General features: G+C 42.9%; 2 protein-coding genes across 10 annotated transcripts in view; one reads left to right on the top strand and one right to left on the bottom strand.

The window, feature by feature from the left end:
- Positions 1-25,777, top strand: part of LOC118933652 (zinc finger protein 33B-like) — a 60,858-nt gene that overhangs the window by 30,891 nt on the left and 4,190 nt on the right. The gene's annotated exons all lie outside the window — the stretch shown is intronic.
- The window catches only part of ZNF12 (zinc finger protein 12), a 32,670-nt gene continuing 8,186 nt past the window's right edge, over positions 1,294-25,777 (bottom strand). For 3 of the 7 annotated variants that reach the window (XM_036928189.2, XM_057487398.1, XM_057487397.1), the window contains one exon: positions 19,160-23,281. In XM_036928189.2, coding sequence (XP_036784084.2) covers positions 21,429-23,281 — 1,853 coding nt within the window. In that variant the 3' untranslated portion in view covers positions 19,160-21,428. Of the gene's footprint in view, positions 1,374-19,159; positions 23,282-25,777 lie in introns of those variants that run through there. The other 4 variants (XM_057487399.1, XM_036928193.2, XM_036928190.2 and 1 more) reach the window with 4 other exon arrangements.

Raw genomic sequence — 25,777 nt, forward strand, 5'->3', positions numbered from 1 at the left:
ACAGACGCAGGAGCCAAGCTGGTATTGACTCCGAGGGCTTCTGCCTAAATCGAGAGCCCAAATCCACCAGCTCAGCCTCTGTATAGGGGTGGACCATAGAGTGCTCCACGACCTGGGGAGGCGGCTGCTCCTCTCCTTGGGGAACTTTCAGCTGCTGGGTCTTTATTTTCTTTACAACCACTGGGCGTGTTTTCAATACAGGAGGCACCAGTGCCTCCGGCACCACCCCTTCATCCTTCTCCAACTCCTCCATTTCTGGGGCTGATGGCACCTTTCCTCTCCCCTGAGTGCCTCTGCTACAACCTTTACCTTCTCTACTGTGCCTCGCAGCAATGCTACCCCATTCTTCAGAAGGTTTCTTACCTTCAGCTCAATGCTTCGCAGCTGATGTTCTCATGCCACCTCCGCCTGTGCTTCCCCCAGGAGTTTGTTTTTTTCCTTGATGGCCTCTTCCTCCTTCAGAGCACGCAGCAGCGCTGCCGTCTCGTCTCCAATGACACCTTGCTGCCGGCGCTCTCGTGCAGCCTCCTCTTGCATCAAGGCCATCTCCTTCCTCGGAATCCACGGAAGTTTGCAGCTCGCATTCTCATGCAACCTCTCGCACCAATGCCATTTCCCTCCTCAGGGAATCTACCAAAGTTTGCAGCTTGCATTCTTGTGCCGCCATTTCTTGGGTCCCCCCTGTGACTGTGAGAAGCCGCCAACCCACAGTCCCTGCTGCCTCACGGGCACTCTGCTTCTCAAACGATCTGCTTACTGTATCAAGGGCCACCCCTACTGCCTTGGGTGTCACCTCCACTTGCCTCCAGTCCTGGGGTGGGGCCCAGTCCTCTAGGAGTCAAGCCACCTCAGACCACATACTCATTGGGGGATGATCCACTGTCTCCCCATTCACAGGGGCAGCCCGCTGAAGCACCCCCTCCCATAAGGGCAGCCTTTTTCCTTGGTCAACAATGAACTCTGCCGACTTTAGCCAGTTGTCTTGCCAATGGGTTTCAGCCCCTGGCAAGTTCGCTATGGATTCAGTGTGACCAAAGAAATCGACAGCAAAACGTTCTTGGGGTGAAAGGGTTATGCCCAACTTTATTTCCAGGTGGCAGGTCAGTCAATAAAATCCCGTTCACTCAGAGCGAGTCTGCATGCAGCAAGCTGGTCTCTGCCTCTGGGCCCCTCTGTCCACACAGTCATCCCGCACAGCCATCCTCTAGGCCTCTGTCTTTGGCACTGCCACCACTCATGCCCAGAGCACTGGGCGGAGCTCTTTATATAGAGTCAGCAGCCATGTATTGCCCACAGGTGTGCAGTGAGCTAGTCAACCAGGGCCAGGTGAGAATCCTGGCCCCAGGAACTCTTTATCCACAGCAGGTCATGCACTGTTGACAATAAACGTTTGTATTAAGGAATAGTAGCAAACAGTGGTGTTCATTACTCTGAAAACAGTGCTGTGTTTAGAAAACCTATGGTTTCTACTGATGGGACTCAAAGGGGTGCCTGCAGAGATACAGTGTATGTACCCTAATGTTAAGAACCGTTTGCAGAGTAGTGGGGCAGAGACTGTGCCTTGATTCTTCCTACTTTACCCCATTCCTGTTGGCTGGTTGGCAGGCTGTTCTCTGCTGCTATCTGACTGGAGAGCCTTGGTGTGGCCTATTTTTCTTCCCTTCACCAGGGATTGTTTGGGGTTGGGCTTATGACCACCGGATGTTTAGGGAAGTATTCTGGGTGATTTGGGGGTAAGTTCTATCATTGATAAAAGAAGCAAAAGCAGAACGGCATTTTCCATCTGTATGCAACTGTTGATTTTGTCTTGTTGCTCAGGGCTGGTAGTCTGAGGATGTGGAGCAGGGAGAGGGAGGAACCCGGGACAGCAAGCATACGGGGCCTTGAATTAACCAGCTCTGAAGCTGCTCTGCATTGGCAAGACCTGAGGTCATATAGTAATGTTGGCTAAAGCCTATTGTAGTTGAGATTTTTCCGTTACTTGCAGCTATAAGGTCCTGATGCTGCAGAGGTATACTTTAAAAAAAAAATGTGATTCAGGAGTGTCAGATACAGGAATTTGGGGACAAAAATGATTTCTTTTGATAAAATGGTTCAGTGACTATTTTCTGCCCTGTAAACTTTCATGTAATGGTGAAATTTATCTTTTATTTGAAAGAAATGGAGCAGAGTTTGCTTTTGGAACCTAATTACATATTAAATGTTCTTTATATATTAAATAACCTTTAAAAAAATTAAAATAATTATTCACTGATCTTTTCCCATTTTTTTTCTTGACAAGATGTGGCTTGTTGTAAGGGTCTTATTTTTATTTTCCTAACGAATGTCCTTACAACATATTATTAGCCTTTTTGTCCCTGATTTGAAATACTATCTTTACCCTGGATTAAATTATCATTTGTAGTGGCTTTACTTCTTGTCTGTTGCCCACATCTTTCCAGAAAGAGAAGCAGAGACCTCACAGCCAGCACATTCCCTGGTGGCCAATCATGGCACCCATCCATTTGGCCCAGTTTGGTTGTTCCTAGGATGGCCACTTCCTCTAAGGTCAGAGTCCATGGGAGTTCTTGCCAGGGCTCTTCGTCAGGGGAGGTGACCGCAGACCAGTGATTGGTGCGCTTTGATACTGGAGCAGCTTGGTTATGTTGGGCTTTCTCTTATTTGCAGTCTGAGTCCTGACTCATAGCTTGTAAGTGCTCTCATTTTTTTGTTGTTTTATTGAGCTATTTTATAATTATGCTAAATAAGATGATGCTTTCATTGCTCTTGTTTTGTAATGCTTTTCTATATATTGAAGAGCAAGTCCCACTTCATCCTATTTTTCAAAACACTTTTCCTGTGTGATTCTTAGAGACAACCTTTAGAATGGATTCGTCAGGTTCCCCTCCAAAGCCTTTTGGGATTCTGATTGAATTTGTGTTTAAATTTGGTCTCAAACACCTGCCCAACATGAGCGGTGCCCTCCTAACTCGGCTGGCTGGGAGTATTCCCCGCTGACCAGAGACAGGGAGCACATGGGCAGGGCTTCTGTAAATCTCCTTTTCCTGTGAGTGGGCCATATTTTCTTTTTTCTTTGCATGTTTTGTATGTAACTTTTTTGCTGAAAACTGGACATTTTAATAATGTGACAACTCTGGGAATCAGATTCTGCCCTCTGCCCCAGGGCTCTTGTTGTTTGTTTTGGGTTATTGTTGTGTGCTCCTTTGTTGACTTCTCCAACATTTTTAAAGTACATATTCTTTGTCATGTGTGGCCGCTGAATTCTTTGTTCCATTAACTCAGAAGTCAGGTGTGTTTTGCCAGTTTCCTCAGACACGGAGACAGAAAAATAAATAAATAAAAAGAGAAAACTACTTCCTCAGTCTTTGTAGACTGGTTGTGTGGCTGGTACTCCTTCAATGTGTAGCCCAGGTGGTTACAATTCTGCATTAGCCTTCACTTCAGCTCATGCTGAGCCTGTGAGCTGGTCCAAGGTGGGACAGAGACTCGGCAGGTCTGAGCCTGTGCCCCACCCTGGGCACATTGGACTTCCTCCACACAGGAGCTGTGAAAGCCCTCATTTCCACACATACCTCCTTTTTCAACTCTTCCCTCCTGGGCTTCTCAGAATGTCTACATGTCTACAGCTCACCTTGCCTCATTCCTGCCCCAGGGTGTGCAGCTAGTACGTGTGCCTTTAAGTGCTCTGGCACAAGCAATCTGGGCAGCAGGCCTGCTGCTGAGCAGAAGAAACAAAAGGGAAGCCCTTGCAACAGTTTCACAGATGATGGCCCCATAAGTGAAACCCACAACCACAGTGTCCTGAGATTAAGGTAATTCTCCCCCAAGCGCAGCAGCTCTTCTGGAGTGCAAGCTGCCTTTCATTTGGCCCCAATCCCAGGTGTGGGGATGGCAGATGGGCTGGTTAAGTCAGCTCTCTCACTAAGCTGCTGCCTCCTTCCCCATCCCTCCCCTGGTGGTTGTAACTTTGGACTAGATTTCTAGAGTTCTGCAATAGTTGCCTGCTACTTAGTTGTTCAAGTTGGGGGAAAAGAGCCCTTGATTTCCCTATGCTGCCATTTTTGGTGAAGTCACTTCCTGTCAATTCTTGGGCCCTTCCTGTTTACTAGTACAAATCAATGTTCTATACTTTTAGTTTTTCTAATTAGCTTTAGAATAAGCTGCTATTCTAAAGAGTTCTGGTTCAGTTTAGTGGAGAATAATATTTAGAAATGAGCTTGGCACCCATTTTTCTAAAGATGAAAATACTGCATATTGGGAACTTTTTAAAACTTTTTTAATTTTGGTATCATTAATGTACAATTACATGAGCAACATTATGGTTACTAGACTCCCCCTATTATCAAGTCTCCACCACATACCCCATTATAGTCACTGTCCATCAGTGTAGTAAGATGCTATAGAATCATTACTTGTCTTCTCTGTTATACTGCTTTCCCCATGCCCTACCCCCTACATTATGTCTGCTAATCATAATGCCCCCTTTTCCCCCTTATCCCTCCCTCCCCACTCATCCTCGCCAATCCCTTTCCCTTTGGTAACTGTTTGTTCATTCCTGGGTTCTGTGAGTCTGCTTCTGTTTTGTTCCTTCAGTTTTTTCTTTGTTCTTATACTCCATAGATGAGTGAAGTCATTTGATACTTGTCTTTCTCCGCCTGGCTTATTTCCCTGAGCATATACCCTCTAGCCCCATCCATGTTGTTGCAAATGGTAGGATTTGTTTTCTTCTTATGGCTGAATAGTATTCCATTGTGTATACGGACCACATCTTTATCCATTCATCTACTGATGGACACTTAGGTTGCTTCCATTTCTTGGCTATTGTAATTAGTGCTGCGATAAACATAGGGGTGCATATGTCTTTTTCAAATTGGGCTCCTGTGTTCTTAGGGTATATTCCTAGGAGTGGAATTCCTGGGTCAAATGGTTAAAACTGTTATTTTTTATTAGGATTGCTCCGTTTGATTTTGCTAATGCTCTTATGTTGTTACAAAGGTTTTGCTGCCTTTTACTTCTTCCATGACTTACTCTTTTATTTAGTCTCATTTCTATGCTACTGTTTTGGAGGAATGTTGCATTTTAGAAGAAATAACAAGTTCATTTTTGGTCGGTTAATTCTGTATCAGTGTTGGGCTGGCTGCCAAGTAAAGTGGCTGAACGAAGATGACTGTTATCTCATGTACAATTCCAAACTAACAGGTGGTCCCAGAGAAGTAGGACAGTCCTGACCCATGAGGTTCACAAGAGACAAGGGTCCCTTTATCTTGTTACTTTTCCATTCCCTAAAGAAGGAGTCAGCAAAATATGGTTCATAGGTCAAATTGGGCCCACTGCCTTTTTATACAGCCTGTCAGCCAAGAATGGTTTTTACATTTTTGTTTTTTTTAATAAGAATATTTTATGGCACATGAAAATTATATGAAATGTAAAGGCTAGTGTCCAGCCCTAAGTTTACTGGAACACAGTCAGTCTCATCTGCACATGTGTGGAGGTGCTTTCCTACCACAGCGGCAGAGCTGAGCAGCTGCAAGAGGCCTGACAGCCTACAGAGCCTCAAGTTGCCCACCCCTGCTCCCAGGTGTTGTCCTTGTTCTCAGGGTAGAAGCTAGCTCAGCAATACCATGGTTCTATCACACCCAACAGAAGAGGAAAGAGGAAGCAAAGAACCAATGGTCTCCTTTTCAGAATGTGACCCAAAGATGAGTTATTTCCCCTCCCACCCCACAGACCAAAGTTTAGTCACTGGGACCTGCCTGGCTGAGGGTGGGGAAGTTAAATCCCCAGTGGTGTGCCCTGCTGCAGCGCAAGGGGAAGGGAGCATCTCTTATAAACAAAGGGCAGCACTGCAGTTGATGAGCAGCCCAGTCTTACACTGAATGAAATCTACAATGTGCTGCAGACACTTTCATCACAGGAGGGACATTTAAAAGTACAGAATGCCCAACGGGTGAAGCAGCCACTAAAGTTTTTTTTTTTACTAAAGTTGGCTTGGGTTGAAGATATCAAAAAAGGTACAGACGCCATTTAGGCACCTGAGCCTTAAAACTAGGTAAACTGAACAAAGTAAAATACTAGGATCTTAATTTTTCTGTACATTTTAGTGTTTCTGGAGGAGTCCTGAGGTTCAGACTACTCATTTCAGAACGTGTTTGTTAGCCCTGCTGGTTTCTGTATGTGTCCCATTCTCACTTTACCTGATTCCTCTTCATACCAAGCTTCAATTCCATTCCCTTCCTTTCCCCATAGGCATGCATACTAGTCAGTTCACAACTTCAAGCACATACACTTTAACCTACGTGGGGATTAACAGATTGTCAAATTCCTTAGGGGAAGAGACAACCACACCAAGAAGTGAATATCCAACGAAGAGATTTATTAGCGGTGGTGAGGTGGCTGCCTGTGAGAGTGAGAGAGCAGCCATGCAGGCTGGGGAGCTTTGGCTTATATATCCTATTAAGGCACTTGGCATGAGCTGATTGGTTATGGATTCATTGGGGTCAGCTGGTGGGACCTTATTGGTCTGCGTCACAGAGTTTTTTGTTCATGAGTGGGAAGCTGAACCTAATCTTGGGAAACCGAAAAAACGGTCACCATCTTAGGTCGAGGAGTGTGGGAGTCGGGCACCATTTTGACTAACATTCCTCCCTTTTTGATTTAGTATGGGAGAGGGGATGTTGTCAAATTCTCTGGCTACTTCCTGCTGGAAGGGGGTGGTGATGGGGGGGCAAAAGGGAAGAGTTATGGTCAGACAAGGTAACAAGGTTTGGGGCCATCAGTCCCATAATGGCGTATACCCAGGCCCCAAAGGTGAAGATTTCTTCCTCAGAGAACTCAAGAAATGTTCCCTGGATCCAGATTTTGAACAGTCCCTCGAACCAATCACTGGTGTGTTGGATATCTGGAAGGAGCCAGCTATCTTCCTGTAGCGCCTCAAGGAATTTCAGCACTTGTCTCATCCACATCTTTCAGCAACTAGTAGTCCCTAAGGAGGAGCTGGTTGAAAGTCTGGTTAGAAATTTTGCTGATTTGGTTTTGAATGAATTTAATTATGCAGGGCAGGAAGGTGCAGAAAAGAAAGATTATGAGTAAAGGACTGAGGATAGGCAGGAGCCAAGTGAGGAGAGGGGACTGGAAGAGTCCCATTATGCTAGTCTTTGTGGGGTACCTTTAGATTTTCTGCAAGATCGGCCAGTCTGTTCGTTTTCTATCACTAGTCCTGACTCATTGACATAATAACAGCATTCTTTTTTAAGGAAGAGGCAAGTCCCTCCCTTTTCGGTGGTTAGAAGATCTGGGGCCCGCTGGTTTTGAAGGGTCACTTGGGCTAGAGATGTAACTTGTCTCTGTAGTCAGGACAGGGATTCCGCAGTGGAATCTAAAGCTGTTTTTAGCTTGCCATTAAGGTCATCTACTGCCCATAGGGAGTGTCCTAAGGCTTCTCCTGAGAGGCCCATTCCTGCCACAGATGCGGAGAGGGATATCCCGACCATAATGGGAAGAAAGGCCGCTCAGCGGGTTCTGGAGTGAGGAAGCAACCATTGTACTTTGGACCTGCTGTATAATGTTAGTTGAGGGACAATAGTGACAAGAAAACAAGGATCTGATTGATTGGGTAGAATTTGGTTTAAGAGAGTGCCGTTACACCAGAGGAAGTCTCCTGGTTGCGAATAGGAGGTTGTAGAGATGGTTTGGTTATAAGTGCAATTGCCTCTCCCTAGAGAGACATTAGTAAGGGAGTTTCGAAAAATGCAGGCATGTAAGGGGAGTGAGATATTGTCTGTTTCTGGTTCCCATAAGGGAACATTGGTAATTGGGCTGATAGGGGTTCCTAAGAGGTCAAGAAGGTATAATTTGTGATGCTAAGAGGGACTGCAGCTAATAAGGGCCGAGCTGAAGAGGCACAAAAGAAACAGTTTGTTGGCTTCAGGGTCGGGGTAGTGTGGTTTAAGAAGGCAAGAGTGTTTTGTATGATATGGAGCCAAGAGTAGAGTGAAGGGGATGAGGAGGGATCTGAGGGGGGAGAGACAGGGTCTGGGATTTCTAGCTGACTAACAAGTATTTGCTCAGAGCATTGTATGCTGGATGATAGTTGGGAGTGTTGGGTAGCAATGGAGACATACTCTCTGCTTAGGCTGAACTCCCTGAAGGGGTGAGATGAGTACCCATTGGAATAGAATTTTCCTGTCACTCTGGTTGCCCATCGGGAATCCCATGGGTTAGAAATTGTTAAGGTGAAGGTTTTTGTGTTTGAGTTAAATTTGAACATTCCTGTGCCATTGTATGTATCATGTATTTTGCACGCCCAGTAGGGGGAGCCCCCATAAATTTCAACCCACCAGTTGCAACAGGACTCTTTTGTCTGGTTGAAGGTGGAACATAGGGCCAAGTGGCTCGGAGTTGTGTAGGGAAATTGTAATGGCGGAAGCACAGCCTGTTGTGGGGCAATCAGCTGTGGCTGCTAGGGCAGTGTTTTTTGTGGGGTTTTTTGTGTATGTTTCTCTCACCTTGAATCTCCAAACATGATGTATTGGCAAAGGGAGTAAGGAAGCAGAGGGTAAGAGTGAATAAGGTGGGGGTGCTAAGATCCATCCTCAGAATGGTGAGGGGGGAACTTTAGGCAGGAGAGGCAAGAGTTTTAGGGGGTCTGTTGTGCAGGGGGTGCAGGTGAAGCGTGGAGGAGTTGGATTTGAGGCTTTTTCTCCTGAGCTGTCTCCTGGAGGTCTGGCCAGCTTCAACCTGGAGATATGAATCCATGAGGTTAATTTTCCAGGGAACTACTCTAATTGAGCAGCAGTGGGGGTGCAGAGAATGATTTTTAGAGGTCCTTTCCATTTCGGGGTCAAGGGAATGGAGTCTGCGGAGGGAGGAGAGAAGTATACCCAGTCACTCGGAGTCAGGGGTAAAGAGATGTGAGACCTCAGGGGATCGGGTAATAGGGCTTCTTGATGTCTCCAGAGCTGGGAGAGAATGAAAGAAAGAAGGGGGTAAGAAAAGTGTTCAGGGAGAAGGTGAGGGGAAGGAGTTATTCTGGGGTGCAGCAGAGGTCTACCATACATGACCTCAAAAGGGGATAATAATGAAGGTTTTTTGGGGAGTACTCAAAGATGAAACAGAGCTAGAGGAAGAAGTTTGATCCAATCAGTATGTAGTTTGAGACAGAGTTTGGTCAGAATGTTTTTTAGTGTTCGATTGGTTCATTTCACTTTCCTGACGATTTGGGATTATAAGGAATATGGAAGTGCAATCAGATGTTGAGGGCTCCTGTAATTCTTTGTGTGATGTGGGAAATAAATTCTGGGCCATTGTCTGATTGAAATGAGGTGGGCATTCCAAATCTCGGGATTATATCTGAGAGAAGAATAGAAACAACAGTGGAAGTCCTCTTGTTTGAAGTGGGGAAGGCCTCAACCTATCCCAAGAATGTGTCCACAAGTACCAGAAGATATGTGTTTTTTCAGACTCTGGGCATGTTAGTAAAGTCAAGCCGCCAGTCTGCTCCGGGGATATGTCCTCTAGCCTGATGAGTTGGAAAAAAGCTGGGTTTCAAAGGGGTGTTAGGATTAGATATTTGGCAGATATGACAGTCAGTGGTTAGCTCTTGGATGTATTTGAGGTCTTTGGCGGTTAGAGGAAAGAAGGTGTTGAGAAACTTTTAAATTTTGTGGACTGGTGTGACATAGAGAGTGTATGTAGGAAAAGAGGTCATGTTTGGGAGGAAAATTATCAGGAATGTTGGAAGAGCAGTAGGGAATGGCTAGAGCAATGGTTGGGTTTTCTGACATAGCTGCCTGTCTTGCGGCCTGGTCTGCTTTAGAGTTGCCTATTGTTATTGGGGATGAGTCGGATTGGTGTGAGCAGAAGTGAATGATTCCTATCTCAAGAAGGAGGAGAGAGGAATGGAGGAGGTCTGTGATAAGTTTAGAATTGGTAATGGAGGTGCCTTTGGTAGTTAATAGTCCCCTATCTTTCCAGATTGATGAGTGAGAAAGAAGGATGTGGAAAGCATACTTGGAATCAGTGTAAAGTGTCAGGGAGCAATCAGCGGCTAGTTCGAAGGCATGCTTGACTGCAAAGAGCTCGGCCAGTTGGTTGGTTGTGTTTTGTGGTAGAGATTTTGCCTCAATGGTTTCAGTTAGGGAAACAATGGCATATCCTGCCTGCTGTTCCCTGTTCATTAGAAAAGAACTGCCATCAGTGAACCAAACATGAGTAAGATTTTCTAGGGGTCCTTCTTTTATATGGGAGGGACATGGGAGGAGGTCTTTGAGGGTTTCAATACAGTGATAGAAGGGCAGGTCTTGTGTAACGGGGAGTAATGTAGCAGGATTTAGGGGTGAGCAGGCCTGAAAGGTGATAGAAGAATCATGTAGAAAGGAGACGAGGAGCAAAATGATTCTGCAGGGAAGAAGGGTCTTTAAGCCCTTATATGTTAGGAGGTCCTTTAAGTGATGGGGTGATACGATTGTGATCATGCCTCCAAAAGTGAGTTTTTTTGCCTCCTGGATTAGGACATATGCCGCTGCCAAGGCTCTTAGACACGGAACCCATCCTTGAACTGTAGGGTCTAGCTTTTTGGAGAGATAGGCTACAGGAGCGAAAGTGGGGCCTTTCATTTGTCCTAAGACTCCTAAGGCCAGTCCTTTGTTTTCATGTACGTATAGAGTAAAAGGTTGTTGTATGTCTGGTAAGTGAAGGGCAGGAGCTTGGAGAAGAGCTTGTTGGAGCTTTAAGAAAGGAGTCTTGGCAGAGTAGCGACAACTCCTCTGTTGAGTAGGGGTTCCCTTGAGTCTCCTTTTGTTAAACTGTAAAGGGGAGCAGCTAGGAGGGAGAAGTTGGGAACCCAGGCTCAAAAGTGCCCTGCTAGACCTAGGAATAAGAGTATTTTTTCCTTTGTTTTTAGAGTGGGTAATTCTCGAATCAGTTTTCTTCAGTCTAGAGTGATGGCCTTGGAGCCATGTGATAGTTGGACTTGTAAGTATGTGACTTTGTTGAGATAACTGAACTTTATGTGGGGAGACCCGGTATCCTTTTTCTGAAAGAAAGTTAAGAAGGGTAATGGTATCGGCTTCAGAGACTTGAAGAGAGGGGCTGCACAGAAGGAGATCATCAACATATTGAAGGAGTGTGGACTCAGGGAGTGTTAGCTCCTTAAGGTCATTTGCTAGGGCTTGTCCGAATATGTGCGGGCTATCTCTGAAACCCTGAGGGAGTACTGTCCAAGTGAATTGTTGGGATTGGTGTGTGTGTGTGGGTCAGTCCAGGTAAAAGCAAAGATGTCCTGAGATTTGGGGGATAAAGGGATGGTGAAGAAAGCATCTTTGAGATCAATAACTGAAAAATAGAGGGAAGAGTTGGGTATGGAGGATAGTATTGTATATGGGTTTGGTACTAGTGGGTGGATAGGTTTGACTGCAGTATTTATGAGTCTTAAATCTTGGACTAAGCGGGAAGAGCCATTAGGCTTTTTTACAGCTAAAATGGGGGTATTATAGGGAGAATGTGTGGGCCTAATGAGTCCCTTCTTATGTAAATCTGCAGTGACTGGCTGAATCCCTAGAAGGCTAGTGGTGGGCAGGAGATACTGGGGTTGGCAAGGAAAGTGTAGGGGGTCTTTGAGGTGAATTTTAACAGGCGTGCATTTTGCTAAAGAGGGGGTAGTTGTGTCCCAGACTTGGGGTTCACTGATGGGGGGTTGGAAGGGCTTCGATTGGGTGTTGGCTCAATAGCTTCTGCAAGAATGAGGATAAGGGAAGGAGTGAGGCTAAATGAAATGGAAGCTTGGAATTTTGATAATATGTCTCGTCCTAATAAGGGAACAGGGCATTGGGACATGACTAGGAATGTGTGAGAGAAGGGGTGACCAGAGAATGAGCAGGAAAGTATGGGGGTCTTTTTTGGAAATATTGTTTGGCCCCCTACCCTAAAAATACGGGATTTAGATGGAGAGGTAGGTCCCCAAAACTCCCTCAATACTGAGACCATGGCACTCGTGTCTAAGAGGAAGTTAATGGGACATCCATCCACCAGAATGGTTACCTTGGGCTCCTGGAAGGTGATGGCATTCGTTGGGGAGTCTCAAGGCCTTGTCAGTCATCTGACACCAGGCCTAAGAGGTCTGGGTTTGGGTTGGAGTGATCCGCCCCCACCCTGCGGGGCCGGGGCAATTTACTGCCCAGTGACCTCCGGAATGGCACTTGGGACACGGTCCTGATGGTGGCCTGGGATTGGGGCATGCGCGGGCCTAATGTCCTTCCATCCCACACTTAAAACAGGGTCCCGGAGGCATTTTTGGTGGAGGAAGTCCTTATTGTCCCTGTCACAGTGGATGGGCTGGGGTTTTGTAGGGCTTGCGCTAGCATCTGGTACTTTTGCTGTTTGGCTTTTTCATCTCTATTGTGATAGACTTTAAAAGCTGTGGCTAAAACCTCCGTTTGGGGAGTAAGAAGCCCCCTCTCCAATTTTTTAAATTTAGCCCGTATGTTGGGGTGACTCTGGGAAAAGAAATAGGTTATGAGGAGTTGTCGGCCATCTGGATTTTCTGGATTGAGATTGGTGTATTGCTGAAGGGCTTTAGTCAGTCTATCTAGAAAAGTGGAGGGGTTTTCATGTTTTTCTTGAATGATTTCCTGTAGCTTTTCAAAATTGACTGCCTTTTGCGTGGCTCGTTTAAGTCCCGTGACTAGGCAGATGGAGAATTGATCCTGGAGGACCAGTCCACCAGGAGTGTTGTAATCCCAGTTAGGATCTTGGTCTGGAACAGCCTGTGCCCCTATTGGATGGGCAGGGGTAGTTTGATGAACTTCATCAGTACAAGCTTTTTCCCATACTCGCCTGCGCTCTTCTGGGAGCAGTGTATTGGAAAAGATCATATAGATGTCATATGTTACGCTGTATGCCTGGAGTAAATATTGAAATTCTTTGATGTATGAGGCTGAATTGGTGTTATAGGAGACTAGACACTTTTCAATTTGGAAGAGGTCTGCCATACAGAAGGGAACATGGACGTGGACTATTCCTTCAGTTCTGGCCACCTCCTGAAGAGGGGCTATAACCTTTGGCAAGTGAGTAGATTGGGTGTGGGAGCAAGTGGTGGGAGGACTGAAAGAATGGGAGGTGGGGGGAGGAGCAGAGGGAGTAGGAGGAGTAGAGGGAGTAGGAGGAACTGGTACCAGTGGAGTTGGTGCTGGGGCTGGTACTGGGATTGGAGGAGGGGGGTGGTTGTGAAGCCTGTCGTCTGTAGGGAGGTGGCTCATCCACTGGGTCAAACTCCGTCTGGGAAGAAGGGATGGCTGAGGGGAGTCAATATGCTAGTAGGACATGTTTCGGGTTACAATTTGTGCATAAGGACGGATTAGATGGGAGGAGAGAGAAAGCCTGAACATAAGGAGTCTCTACCCATTTTCTCGATCGCTCACAATAGTTGTAAAGATCTCACAGGAGTGCGGGATCTAGGGATCTGTGAGGGGGCCATTTATTTTGGTTATCTAATGGGTAAGTGGGCCAATCTTGGGTACAAAGTTTGATGAGTTTTTTTGGCCTAATATCTGGAGTTAGGCTGAGAGTATTTAAATTGTCTAAAAGACATCTTAGTGGGGAGTTGGCCGGCAGAGAAGACACCCCCCCATGTGGATATAAGGGTGTTGATATGTTGACTAGAGGGGTGACCCTGCTCAGATCAAATACCAGGTGAGATCTTGGGCTTTGGGATTCAGTCATCACTGAGTCCCAATAGCTCAGGGACCCTGAGGGGTCGGAGGGCCTTGGGTCACCTGGCACTGGGGTTTTTGGAGAGCAGGAGAAAAGGTGAGACCCAGGCTGAATGAGAGGATAGGAAAGGGTCTGGTCTTACCGCCGGCCGAGCCCCTGGACTGATGAGAATCCCTCAAGGACCACTGCAACCACAAAGGTCTGAGTGGGGTGTCTTCCTCGCTCACAGGTGGCCCTGGGAAGTGCCAGACGATCAACAGTCAGCTTCCCATTTTGCAGCCCTTCAGGTTGAGGGATTCAGGATTGGGGAACTCACCAATCTCGAAGCCGATGGTGGATGTGAAGAAGGCGATCGAGATGGGTGCAGGCTGGCTGTTATCTCAGGGAAGTCTCAAGCGGTCTCATCCTCTAACGGATGGGTGTCCCACTCCTGGTGGAGGAGCCCCATCCGAATCACAGCACCAATAAAAGACCATCAGATTCCTTAGGGGAAGAGGCAACCACACCGAGAAGTGAATATCCAACCAAGAGATTTATTAGCAGCGGTGAGGTGGCTGCCTGTGAGAGTGAGAGAGCAGCCATGCAGGCTGGGGAGCTTTGGCTTATATATCCTATTAAGGCACTTGGCACGAGCTGATTGGTTATGGATTCATTGGGGTGAGCTGGCGGAACTTTATTGGTCTGTGTCAAAGTTTTTTGTGTTATGACTGGGAAGCTGAACCTAATCTCGGGAAATCAAAACTTAACGGTCGCCATCTTAGGTCGAGTAGTCTGGGGGTCTGGCACCATTTTGACTAATGGGTGGGTTGTGGATGTGTAATTTTAACGAAGACAAATATGGTTTAGTTACGTAGAACCTCATTCCAATTTTTTCATTCATATCTAAAAGATTTGATCAAACGTACTACATGCAAATATAGCATATACTTGGGGCCAATGGACAGCATGCCACCGTGTGACCCACATTTTACTTACTTTTTTTAGTGACATTCACCTAGGAAAGCTCAGAAGTGTTGCAATGGAATTCCCCATAACACTCTTGTGTATGGAATTTCTCTGGGGTATATAAACGGATTAGGGTACCACTGCATGGTAAGGCATTCACATTAATTTTAAGATATTTCCAGGTCAATTGCTCAGAATGGCTGTATCCACACTTCCACAGTATACAAACATTACCTATTACCATGACATCCTCACCAGTATCTACCTGGCTGTAATGCTTGCCATTCTGATGTGTGTAAAGGTGTGTCTTTGTTTTGCCTTGCATTTCTAATAATGTCAAATGCTGCCATGTGCACAGCCCTTGACTCCTGCCCTTTTCTCATTACTCTGCTGGACAGCCTTGTAGTCTAGTTATTGGTCCTGTTTTAGGTTAAATACATTTTCCTTTCTAGATGAGATCTTCTGTATTTTTCCTTTTGGCATTACAGAGGCACCTTTCAATTTCCCTTTTTCATTTTGTGAAAATTTTAATTGTGTATTTTCTTTCCATCTTGCCCCTTTTTCTTTGAGGATCCCAGTATATGGATATTATCTCTACTGTCTTCTACATCTCAGTCTTTTTTCACATTGCACTCATTCTTTCTGGAGTGCTGGGCCAATTATTTGCCACTACCACACAGCCCATTAATAGCTTTTTTTTCTTTATGAATTGTTCTTAATCTCATCTATTGAATTATTTATTTTATGCCCAATACCTCCTCCCCCTTTCTTGGATAAACTATCTTTTTCTGCTTCATATTATCAATATATTTTTCTTCAAGGATATTAAAATTTTGAAATCTGGATTTCCACATCCCATCAAGCTTGCCAGCTATGTACATGGTATGATGTGCTCTTAGTAAACTTCTCAAATGTCTTTTTTTCTGGAATTCATTTTCACTGAGGTATCCACAAACCCCTAGTTCCTCCTCCTGAGGGTGTTTTAGTAGAGATGTGTGATGTACAAAAGAAAGACATCCCCAATCAGACAACAAAAGAAATAAAAGGCATCCAGATTGCCAAGGAAGAAGTTAAATTGTCTCTGTTTGCAGATGACATGATATTGTACAAAAAAACCCTAAAGAATTCACTCCAAAACTACTAGATCTAATATCTGAATTCAGCTAAGTTGCAGGATAAAAAATTAATACACAGAAATCTGTGGCATTCCTATACATTAACAATGAACTAGCAGAGAGAAAAATCAGGAAAACAATTCCATTAACAATTGCATCAAAAAGAATAAAATACCTAGGAATAAACCTAACCAAGGAAGTGAAAGACCTATACTCTGAAAACTACAAGACACTCATGAGAGAAATGAAAGAAGATACCAATAAATGGAAACCCATCCCGTGCTCATGGATAGGAAGAATTAATATTGTCAAAATGGCCATCCTGCCTAAAGCAATCTATAGATTCAATGCAATTCCTATCAAAATACCAACAGCATTCTTCAAGGAACAAGAGAAAATCATCCTAAAATTCATATGGAACCACAAAAGACCTCGAATAGCCAGAGCAATCCTGAGAAGGAAGAATAAAGCAGGGGGAATTACACTCCCCAACTTGAAACTCTACTACAAAGCCACAGTAATCAAGACAATCTGGTACTGGCACAAGAACAGACCCATAGACCAATGGAACAGACTAGAGAGCCCTGATATAAACCCAAACATATATGGTCAATTAATATATGATAAAGTAGCTATGGACATACAGTGGGGAAATGACAGCCTCTTCAACAGCTGGTATTGGCAAAACTGGACAGCTACATGCAAGAGAATGAAACTGGATTATTTTTTAACCCCATACACAAAAGTAAACTCAAAATGGATTAAAGACTTGAATGTAAGTCATGAAACCATAAAACTCTTAGAAGACAACATAGGCAAACATCTCCTGAATATAAGCATAAGCGACTTCTTCCTGAACCCATCTCCTTGAGAAAGGGAAACAAAAGCAAAAATGAACTCATGGGACTACATCAAACTAAAAAGTTTTTGTACGGCAAAGGACATCAACAAAACAAAAAGGCATCCTACAGTATGGGAGAATATATTTGTAAATGACATATCCGACAAGGGGTTAACATCCAAAATGTATAAAGAACTTACACACCTCAGCACCCAAAAAGCAAATAACCCGATTAACAAATGTGCAGAGGATATGAAGAGATGGTTCTACAAAGAAGAAATTCAGATGGCCAACAGACACATGAAAAGATGCTCCACATCACTAATCATCAGAGAAATGCAAATTAAAACCACAATGAGATATCACCTCACACCAGTCAGGATGGCCAGCATTGAAAAGACTATGAACAACAAATGTTGGTGAGGATGCGGGGAAAGGGTAACCCTCCTACACTGCTGGTGGGAATGTAAGCTAGTTCAACCATTATGGAAAGCAATATGGAGGTTCCTCAAAAAACTAAAAATAGAAATACCATTTGACCCCGGAATCCCACTCCTTGGAATTTACCCAAAGAATATAAGTTCTCAGATTCAAAAAGACATATGCACCCCTATGTTCATTGCAGCACTTTTTACAATAGCCAAGATATGGAAGCAACTTAAGTGTTCATCTGTAGATGAATGGATAAAGAAGATGTGGTACATATATACAATGGAATGCTATTCGGCCATAAGAAAAAGCAAATCCTATCATTTGCAACAACATGAATGGAGCTGGAGGACATTATGCTCAGTGAAATAAGCCAGGCAGAGAAAGACAAATGCCAAATGATTTCCCTCATTTGTGGAGTATAACAATGAAGCAAAACTGAAGGAACAAAATGGTAGCAGACTCAGAGACCCTAAGAATGAACTAGTGGTTACCAAAGGGGAGGGGTGTGGGAAGGTGGGTGGGGAGGGCGGGAGAAGGGGACTGAGTGGTATTGTGTTTAGTACACATGGTGTGGGGGATCACGGGGAGAACAGTGTAGCACAGAGAAGGCACATAGTGGATCTCTGGCAACTTGCTGCACTGACGGACAGTGACTGCATTGGGGTATGGGTGGGGACTTGATGATGTGGGTGAATGTAGTAACCACATTGTGTTTTCATGGGAAACCTTCATAAGAGTGTATATCAATCATACCTTAATAAAAATTAAAAAGAAAAAACCATCCCCTAACTGGGATGAACCCCCTTCCTGACTGATCCCTCTCTCCTGGGCACTCCACATCATCACCAAAAGTACTTCCACCCAGAAAAGCATGCCTGCTTATTAGCCCTGGCTTTAGAGTGGGAGAGGACACCACGCTGACACTTTGTGTCTGGTGTGTCCCCCTCATCTCAGCTTGGACCAAAGTGCTGCCCTAATGGAACCCAAACTGTCATTGTCAATGCTCCTTCTCTCCTGTCTCATGATGTGCCATGGTGGCAATACTGTGCTTGTGTCACTACCATGGAGAACAAAAGCATAGTGTAAAAAAATATTATAATCCAGAGGCTTTCTTCAGCACCTGGCTCTCTGCTGTCTCTGGCAATACCCCCCCCAGAGAGCCACACCTGGCCATCCAGCTGCAGAGCTTCCCCACCCAATCTAGCGCCCTGTACCCAGGAGCTGCTCTTACTCCTGTGGCATCTCAATTTGGGCTATGGAAGTAGGTCAACAGCCCATACTAGTTCATCAATTTGGCAGGATCACAGATTTTAGATTCAAGGCAGAGAAAAGCCATTTATGGGTGTAGTTATCTCTGGGATGAAAAAAAAAAATTTCCTTGTGTTTAATGACAGGCATTCTGTAAGCTGGCAACTATTTGGGCTGCAATCACTTGGTTCATTATACAAACTGCTTTGGGGAGTGTGACAGCCCAGCCAGGCATATTGAGATGGAGCAAAGTGAAGGACTCTGGTCTCAGAACCCTGGTGTTACCACCACATGTGCATTTTCACCTATTTGAAGGCATGGCAACAATAAATGAACCACCACTTCCATAACCCTAAAATGATTAAAAAGTTATGAGAATCTCACACCTCCACCTGCCAGGAAGGGCCAATCTCCTGCCCAGGCCTTGAAAATCCCTCTGAGTTCTTAATCTGCTCACAGTCCACATTGTGAGGTCACTGTGATAAAAAGCAAGCACTCCTGCTCTGCCCCAATTCCGCTTTCAGTCCCTGCTGCCTGCCAGGTAAACTGAGCCAGTGCCCCCAGTGCTGCACAACTCAGGCCTGTGCGCCTTACAAGCTTGCCAGGGATAGTTAAAAACTTCAGTACTGCATTCCACCAAATCTAAGACAAACCATTATTTTAAGTACCTCTACGGAAGAATGGAAAAAATGCGAGTTAAAGTAGAACATGCTATTGATCCTAATTTTAGAGACGTAGTAATAAGAAAACACTGACATCTCTGAAAACAAATTACATTACTACGTATTGAAGAGGCAGTGTAGGACCACTTATGCGTACTAGGCCCTTTTATGTGCAAGCACTCCATGGAGAAAGAAAACATGGTAAACCATTTAAACTTTTCAAATATTTTACTTAAAATACATACTGTATATTTAAGCTATTATGAACACACTAGTGTGGGAAACCTTTGTAGATATCATTTCTACAAATACCTATGAATATATAGTTCCTACACAAAACTCTATAACCTACCAGACTTTTAATTCTTGTGATGTAGCATACTCACTAGAAGATCTAGATTATGGAGGAACAACAGTGCTGAGCCACAAAAACAGGCATCATTAAGTTGACTCAAATACATGAAAATAGGACATTTCAGCTCAGTGATAAGGGGTGAATTCAAATAATATAGGTTATCAGGCTAATCATTGGAAAGCAAACAAAAGTAGTTCCTTACCTCCTACCAAATACTGTCAACTAACATTGCAGCAATGACTCATGAATAATATAAATTAATCTAAACAAAGTTTATGCCATGCATTATAAAAAGGAAGGTATACTTGACATATCAGGTTCCAAAGGTTCTTAGGTCAGTAATTAACAATTCAAGGAACTATACATATCTATTCCAAGATAATTTCTAATGCTTAAAACTGTTCACAACAAAATCTGTAGAAAAAAAGAAATCGAAGTAAATAACTTATTTTTGATGTGGTATAAAGTCCACTTCTCAACTGCGTAATTCCTACAGAAGTGTAACTTTGTATCTTCAGTTATCACTAAGTGAGCAACCTAAATCAACTGGCTTAAAAATACATTTCATCTTTCACCAAAGAAAACAGTCCAGAGGTGGAGCGCCTACACCACTGGTTAGTTCGGTGCAATAACATCATCCGTGTTCCAGGTCCTTCCCATCTTTTTCCTCTACCATGCTTAAGTTACAATTCTTTGTTGAGAGACATAACCAAGCATTACATCCAGAGGAAGAAATGTTCAGTAAAAGACCCCATACTATATCTTGTTTGATTCCTTGAATCCTTAAGGAAATCTTTTTCAGAAATAACCTGTCAAATATCTCCTTCATCTGTCCAGAATAGAGTCTTATAACCACTCCATACCAATTGCTGGCAGTGAAAAGGGATTATCAATATTGGTTGAAACTAATCAGGATTTATCCCGTGTTCCATTAGGAAGAATAGATACCCAAACTCTGCCAGAAAACAGTAAGTAAGGAGCAAGTGGCCAGGATGGTCACTCAACATCTGCCACAAACCCCTGTGAATGTGTTAATTCACTCAGGACTAGGTAGGAGTAGAACTCACTTTAACAACAATATCCTATGAAAATGCAGATAATTTCCAAGTTACATGGTATGCAGGCTGTGCACACTTAAACTTAAATCCAAATAAAAGGACTAAAATATCATAAAAATGGGAATATTTTAAGTACATTTTAAAACTGTATAGAGTCCAATGAGTACTACAACTGTTTCTCACTACTGCAGATGTTAGGCATTATTAACAATTTAAAGTTACCTATGCAGTTTTCTATTTTATGAATAGATTTCTATCTTTTCCTGGTTCAGACACAGTTGAAAACATAAAAACATTAACTTCTTTATGGAAGATTTAGTTCATTAACATGATCAAATACATTTATAAACACTGGGGAAGAGTACAAAATGCAGCATACTTTATGCCTATTAGTCCAATGACAATGCATATTAAAATACACAGTGGTATTTTAAATGGATAATCTTACCATACGTCTTACAAATTATTCTAATAAAGGTACAATGCCTTTTCACATGTGATTCAAACTAAACATACAGTCCCAGTAATGTAGCATCCTAAAAAGCAAACAAACCAAAAAATCCTCAAAATCCTAAGTCCTACATTCTCAAGATCCACTCACATGAATGTAAGGTTGCTATGTTGCCATCTTAATTATTATTATTTTACAGTCTCTACTTACACTGAATATATTTGTTCACAACTGTCTTCTGTATTTTTTACAAGAAGTTTTGTATTATATCAGAAACATAACTTTTAATATTACTAATTTCATAAAGAGTGTATTTTCCACATTCTTTAAATGGAAAGATTTCCCCTTGGTATAAATTCCCTGATAAGTAGGATAGTTTGAAGCCATGGCAAAACATATATGTACATTCTAAATATAAATCTTTACTCTTATAGAGTATGTTATCCAACAAGTCACATGGTCTTGTTTAAATTGTGGTTTCTACCCTGTGAACTTTCAGATTTCAAGTCTAATGCACAAAGGCTTGTCCACATTCACCTGTCAATTCTGACTTAAAATGGTAGTTTCTTCTTACTCTTTACACTAAAAGAGTTCTCTGACCAAACAAGGTCTCTTCAGAGAAGCCTTCCCCCATCAAGTACATTCATATTCCCTCTCCTATGAATTCTCTGATGGCTATTGAAGGCTGATTTGTGGTAGAATTTCTTCCCACATTCATTACATTCATAGGGCTTCTCTCCTGAATGAGTTCTGTAGTGTACAGTGAGGTATGACATCCGAGAAAAGGCTTTTCCACACTCGTTACACTCAAAGGGTTTCTCTCCTGAATGGATTCGATGGTGTATAGTGAGATACGACATCTGGGAAAAGAACTTGCCACATTCATAGCACTCATAGGCTTTTTCTCCTGTGTGCGTTCTCTGATGTCTATTGAGGGCTGAATTCTGGCAGAAGGTTTTCCCACATTCGTTGCATTCATAGGGTTTCTCTCCTGAATGAATTCTATGATGTATAGTGAGGTACGACATCTGAGAGAAGAACTTTCCACATATATAACATTCATAGGGCTTTTCTCCTTTATGTATCCTCCGATGTCTACAAAGGGCTGAATTCTGGTAGAAGGTTTTCCCACATTCGTTACATTCATAGGGCTTCACTCCTGAATGAGTTCTATGATGTATTGTGAGGTACGACAACTGGGAGAATAACTTTCCACATTCATTGCACTCGTAAGGTTTCTCTCCTGTGTGTACTCTCTGATGTCTCATGAGGGCAGAATTCAGGTAGAAGGTTTTCCCACATTCATTACATTCATAGGGCTTCTCTCCTGAATGAGTTCTGTAATGTACAGTAAGATATGACAACCGTGAAAAGAATTTCCCGCATTCATTACACTCATAGGGCTTCTCTCCTGTGTGAGTCCTCTGATGAGTAGTCAGAGTAGATTTGCGGCAGAAGCACTTCCCACACTCATTACACTTATAGAGTTTCACACCTGTGTGAATTTTCTGATGGTCATTAAGTGCTGACTTCTGGGAGAATGTTTTTCCACAGTCATGACAAACGTAGGGTCTCTCTCCTGAATGTGTTCTCTGGTGTTGTGTGAGGTGTGTCTTCTGGCAAAAGGACTTGCCACAGTAACTACATTCATAGGGCTTCTCTCCTGAGTGAGTTCTCTGGTGTTGAATGAGGTGTAACTTCTGGTAGAAGGTTTTCCCACATTCATTACATTCATAGGGCTTCTCCCCTGTGTGTGTTCTCTGATGTACAGTGAGAGTTCCCTTCTGGCAGAAGGATTTCCCACACTGATTACATTCATAAGGTTTCTCTCCTGTATGGGTCCTCTGATGTATAATAAATTTGGACTTTTTACAGAAGGATTTCCCACAAGCATTGCATTCATAGGGCTTCATTTCCATATGAGATCTCTGGTGTACACTGAGATTTGACATTTGGAGAAAGGCTATTTCAGATTCATTCCACTTATAGGGCTTTTCTTCCATATGACTAACAAAAGCTGCATCCTTTGGAAAGGCTTTCTGACATTCAGTATATTCAAAGGGTTTCTCCAAAATATGAATGTTTTGATAAATACTTTCTTCATTGAGTGTATAAGCTTCTCGATCTTGATTAAACTCACAAGATTTATCTCCTGGATGAGTTTTCTCAAGCTTAACATGGAGAAGGGATTTCCCACATGCACTACATTCATCAGGTTTCATTCTTGCATAGCTTCCGTCACTACTAATATATTCTGAGATAGATTTTAAACTCTTTTCACATGAGTCACATTTATAGGACATTTTTCTTGAAGGAACAGGGTTTGTTTCCACATTAAAGGTCTTACCAAGAACTTTACCTCTCTCTTCAGTCAGGGTTTTGTGGTTGATGGATACAATTTGCTTTGAATCTCTGTCTTCATTTTCCTGGATTCTCTGTATCAGATCATCAACTTTCCAGACTTCTTCTAAAAAAGAGGTAAAATTAACATTTTGTAGATCTTCCAACATAAGATACAGAATGTGACATAAACAAGCACATCATTATGGCATAGGTGTTAGCTTCATGGACAGATAAAAATAATTCCAAGTTCCTAACTCTTTGGGTTTGGAACAAACACACACAAGCACATGCACATACACAATCTCCAGTGGTGAGAAAAGAAAAATGTACCCTAACAAAATCATAAGCACCTATGATCTTTGCTACTTTTTAAGATTTTGTTTAAATCTGGGCATAGAAGATAAAGTATAAACAGCGTAATAGAAGACAAAGGATGTTGATGACTGACAAGGTTGGCATGAAGGACTACAGAAAATGGGGTAAACCAGTAGGGCTGTGAGGGTGCTGCTGGACAAGGAGGGTCCTCAGATGTCCACAGGGGGATGTTTTTGGAGGAGGTGGATCAGCACCTTATACCATGACATTTCATATTGAGTTGTGAGAGAACGATTACGATCTAAGGCATAATTGCCTTTTCCTGAGGTTGCTATGGTAGTATTTTGCCTAGTCTAGAGCCTTCCAAATGATTTTGCTTTTTTTCCAAAACCTGCACAGTAGTGCCAATAAACTTGCACTGAATCTCCTCATGTTTAGCATAACAGTCCTGTAACCAAGGCTCTAGCTGTGTTTCACTTGGAAGGAGTCCCAGGAACATGGATGCCCAACAGGTAGGACAAAACAGATCACAGAGCATGCCATCTTTTCAACGGTTTAGATTTCTTATACATGCTAATGGTGTTATGATTTAAAATGAACTCATCCTACCATGTTCTCTTTCTTCCTATTTGAACACATAGCACGAACTCTGGCTAGAGGACCTATGGCAAGTTACTTAAATGCCTTCTGGCTCAGGGTCATGCACCAGGAAGATGCAGTGATGCCTACTTTAGGGCTGTTGTGGGATTACATAAATCAATAAATATAAAGCACTTCAGAACAAAATGCATGCTCAGAAAGTTTAGCAGTTATTTTTCCCATTGTCAACCTCCTAGCAATTTCCTTAGTCTTGTTTTCAACATACCACTGTTACCTAATTCTGACTGTGAACAGACTACTCTATTCCTGAGTCCCACTTAGAAACAAATGGTAATAATCAGATTCCTCAACCTGCTCCTAAAATAGTGATCTTTATTTTTTATTATCTTAAAAATTTTAGATGAATGTGAGCCCTGTACTTGTTATCACCCACATCAAATGAAACCATATCAATCTTGTACTCCAAAATCTCCAGTTTTCCTAAGTCCACTGCCAAAATATCAACAAATAAAAATGAGAGAAAAAATCTGAAAAAGAATACTTTTCACCACCTGGATTCTCAGTGTGATTCCAAATTAAGATTATACTAGTCTACTAAAAATAATGGCTGCTCGAGGAAAACCAAGCTATCTATTTGACAAGAAGTGTCACCTGCCATGTTCAAGGAGGGGCTTTTTTAAGGAGGAAGTGGATCAGGACTTCACACCAGGCCGTTTCCTATCAAGCTGCAAGAGACAGACAACAGTCCAAGACATTGCTGGCTTATACTGACTGTGCCTAGCACACTTTCACCCACTTTTCACCTCTGCCCCTGTGGTTTTACTCAGTTTGCTTGACTTCCAGCCTTGCTCTACTCAAAACCTTTCAGGAAATTTCCACGCTTTAAAAAAAAAAAAAAAAAAAGAGCTCTTCAAAATCCTTTCTCACCTCAATTAGCTCCATTTTCCCTTAAAGTTGAAAATAATTTCTCCCCACACAATTATTTTAGCATAAAGTGCCTCAGCCTCACATGGGAGCATGAACATTGTATGAGATGGCTCTGCTCATGTGGCCCTGCTCTCATTTCTTAACCAAAACCTGCTTCTTAGAAAGTAGGACTCTTTTTCCTTCAAGCCCCTAAATAGAAATCAGAGAAGCTGCTCTCAACCTAAATCATATGGGCATCTTAAGAGTACTTGCAGAGTATATGGGGATGTGACCTAGGCATACATATTTAAAAATAAGTACATATAAATTATCCATGAATGGATGGCCAAGAAAGATTTTTCACCTGCCTGATTCCTTATTCAAAGAAATAAACATAGTATACATTCCATATTACAGTGAGGAAAGAGAACATGCCCTTTTTTATAAGACTATAATCTGGGGGAGGAAAGAAGCTCAAGCAAAAAATTTATACTACCAAATAACAGATTACTTGATCAGACCTAACTTTTTTAAGTTATCACGAGGTGGAGTCAAAGCTGACAGAAAAAAGAGAGTAATGACAAGAGCTGGAAGGAAAAACTTAAAGGAGGGGTAAAAAATTTGAGCTCAGACAAGTAATGTGTTATCTGGGCAAATAAAGCATACCCCCACTGAAATGCTGTAGGGAAAATAGTCACATGATCAGACATTTAGGAGTGTGGACCAAATGAAGTTTAGCAGATTTTGGGAAACAATAGAAAATTAATTTTTCCAGGCAATATACTGCCAATATTGTGAT

This window comes from Manis pentadactyla, chromosome 10 (assembly GCF_030020395.1).
Source record: "Manis pentadactyla isolate mManPen7 chromosome 10, mManPen7.hap1, whole genome shotgun sequence".
Lineage (NCBI taxonomy): Eukaryota > Metazoa > Chordata > Mammalia > Pholidota > Manidae > Manis > Manis pentadactyla.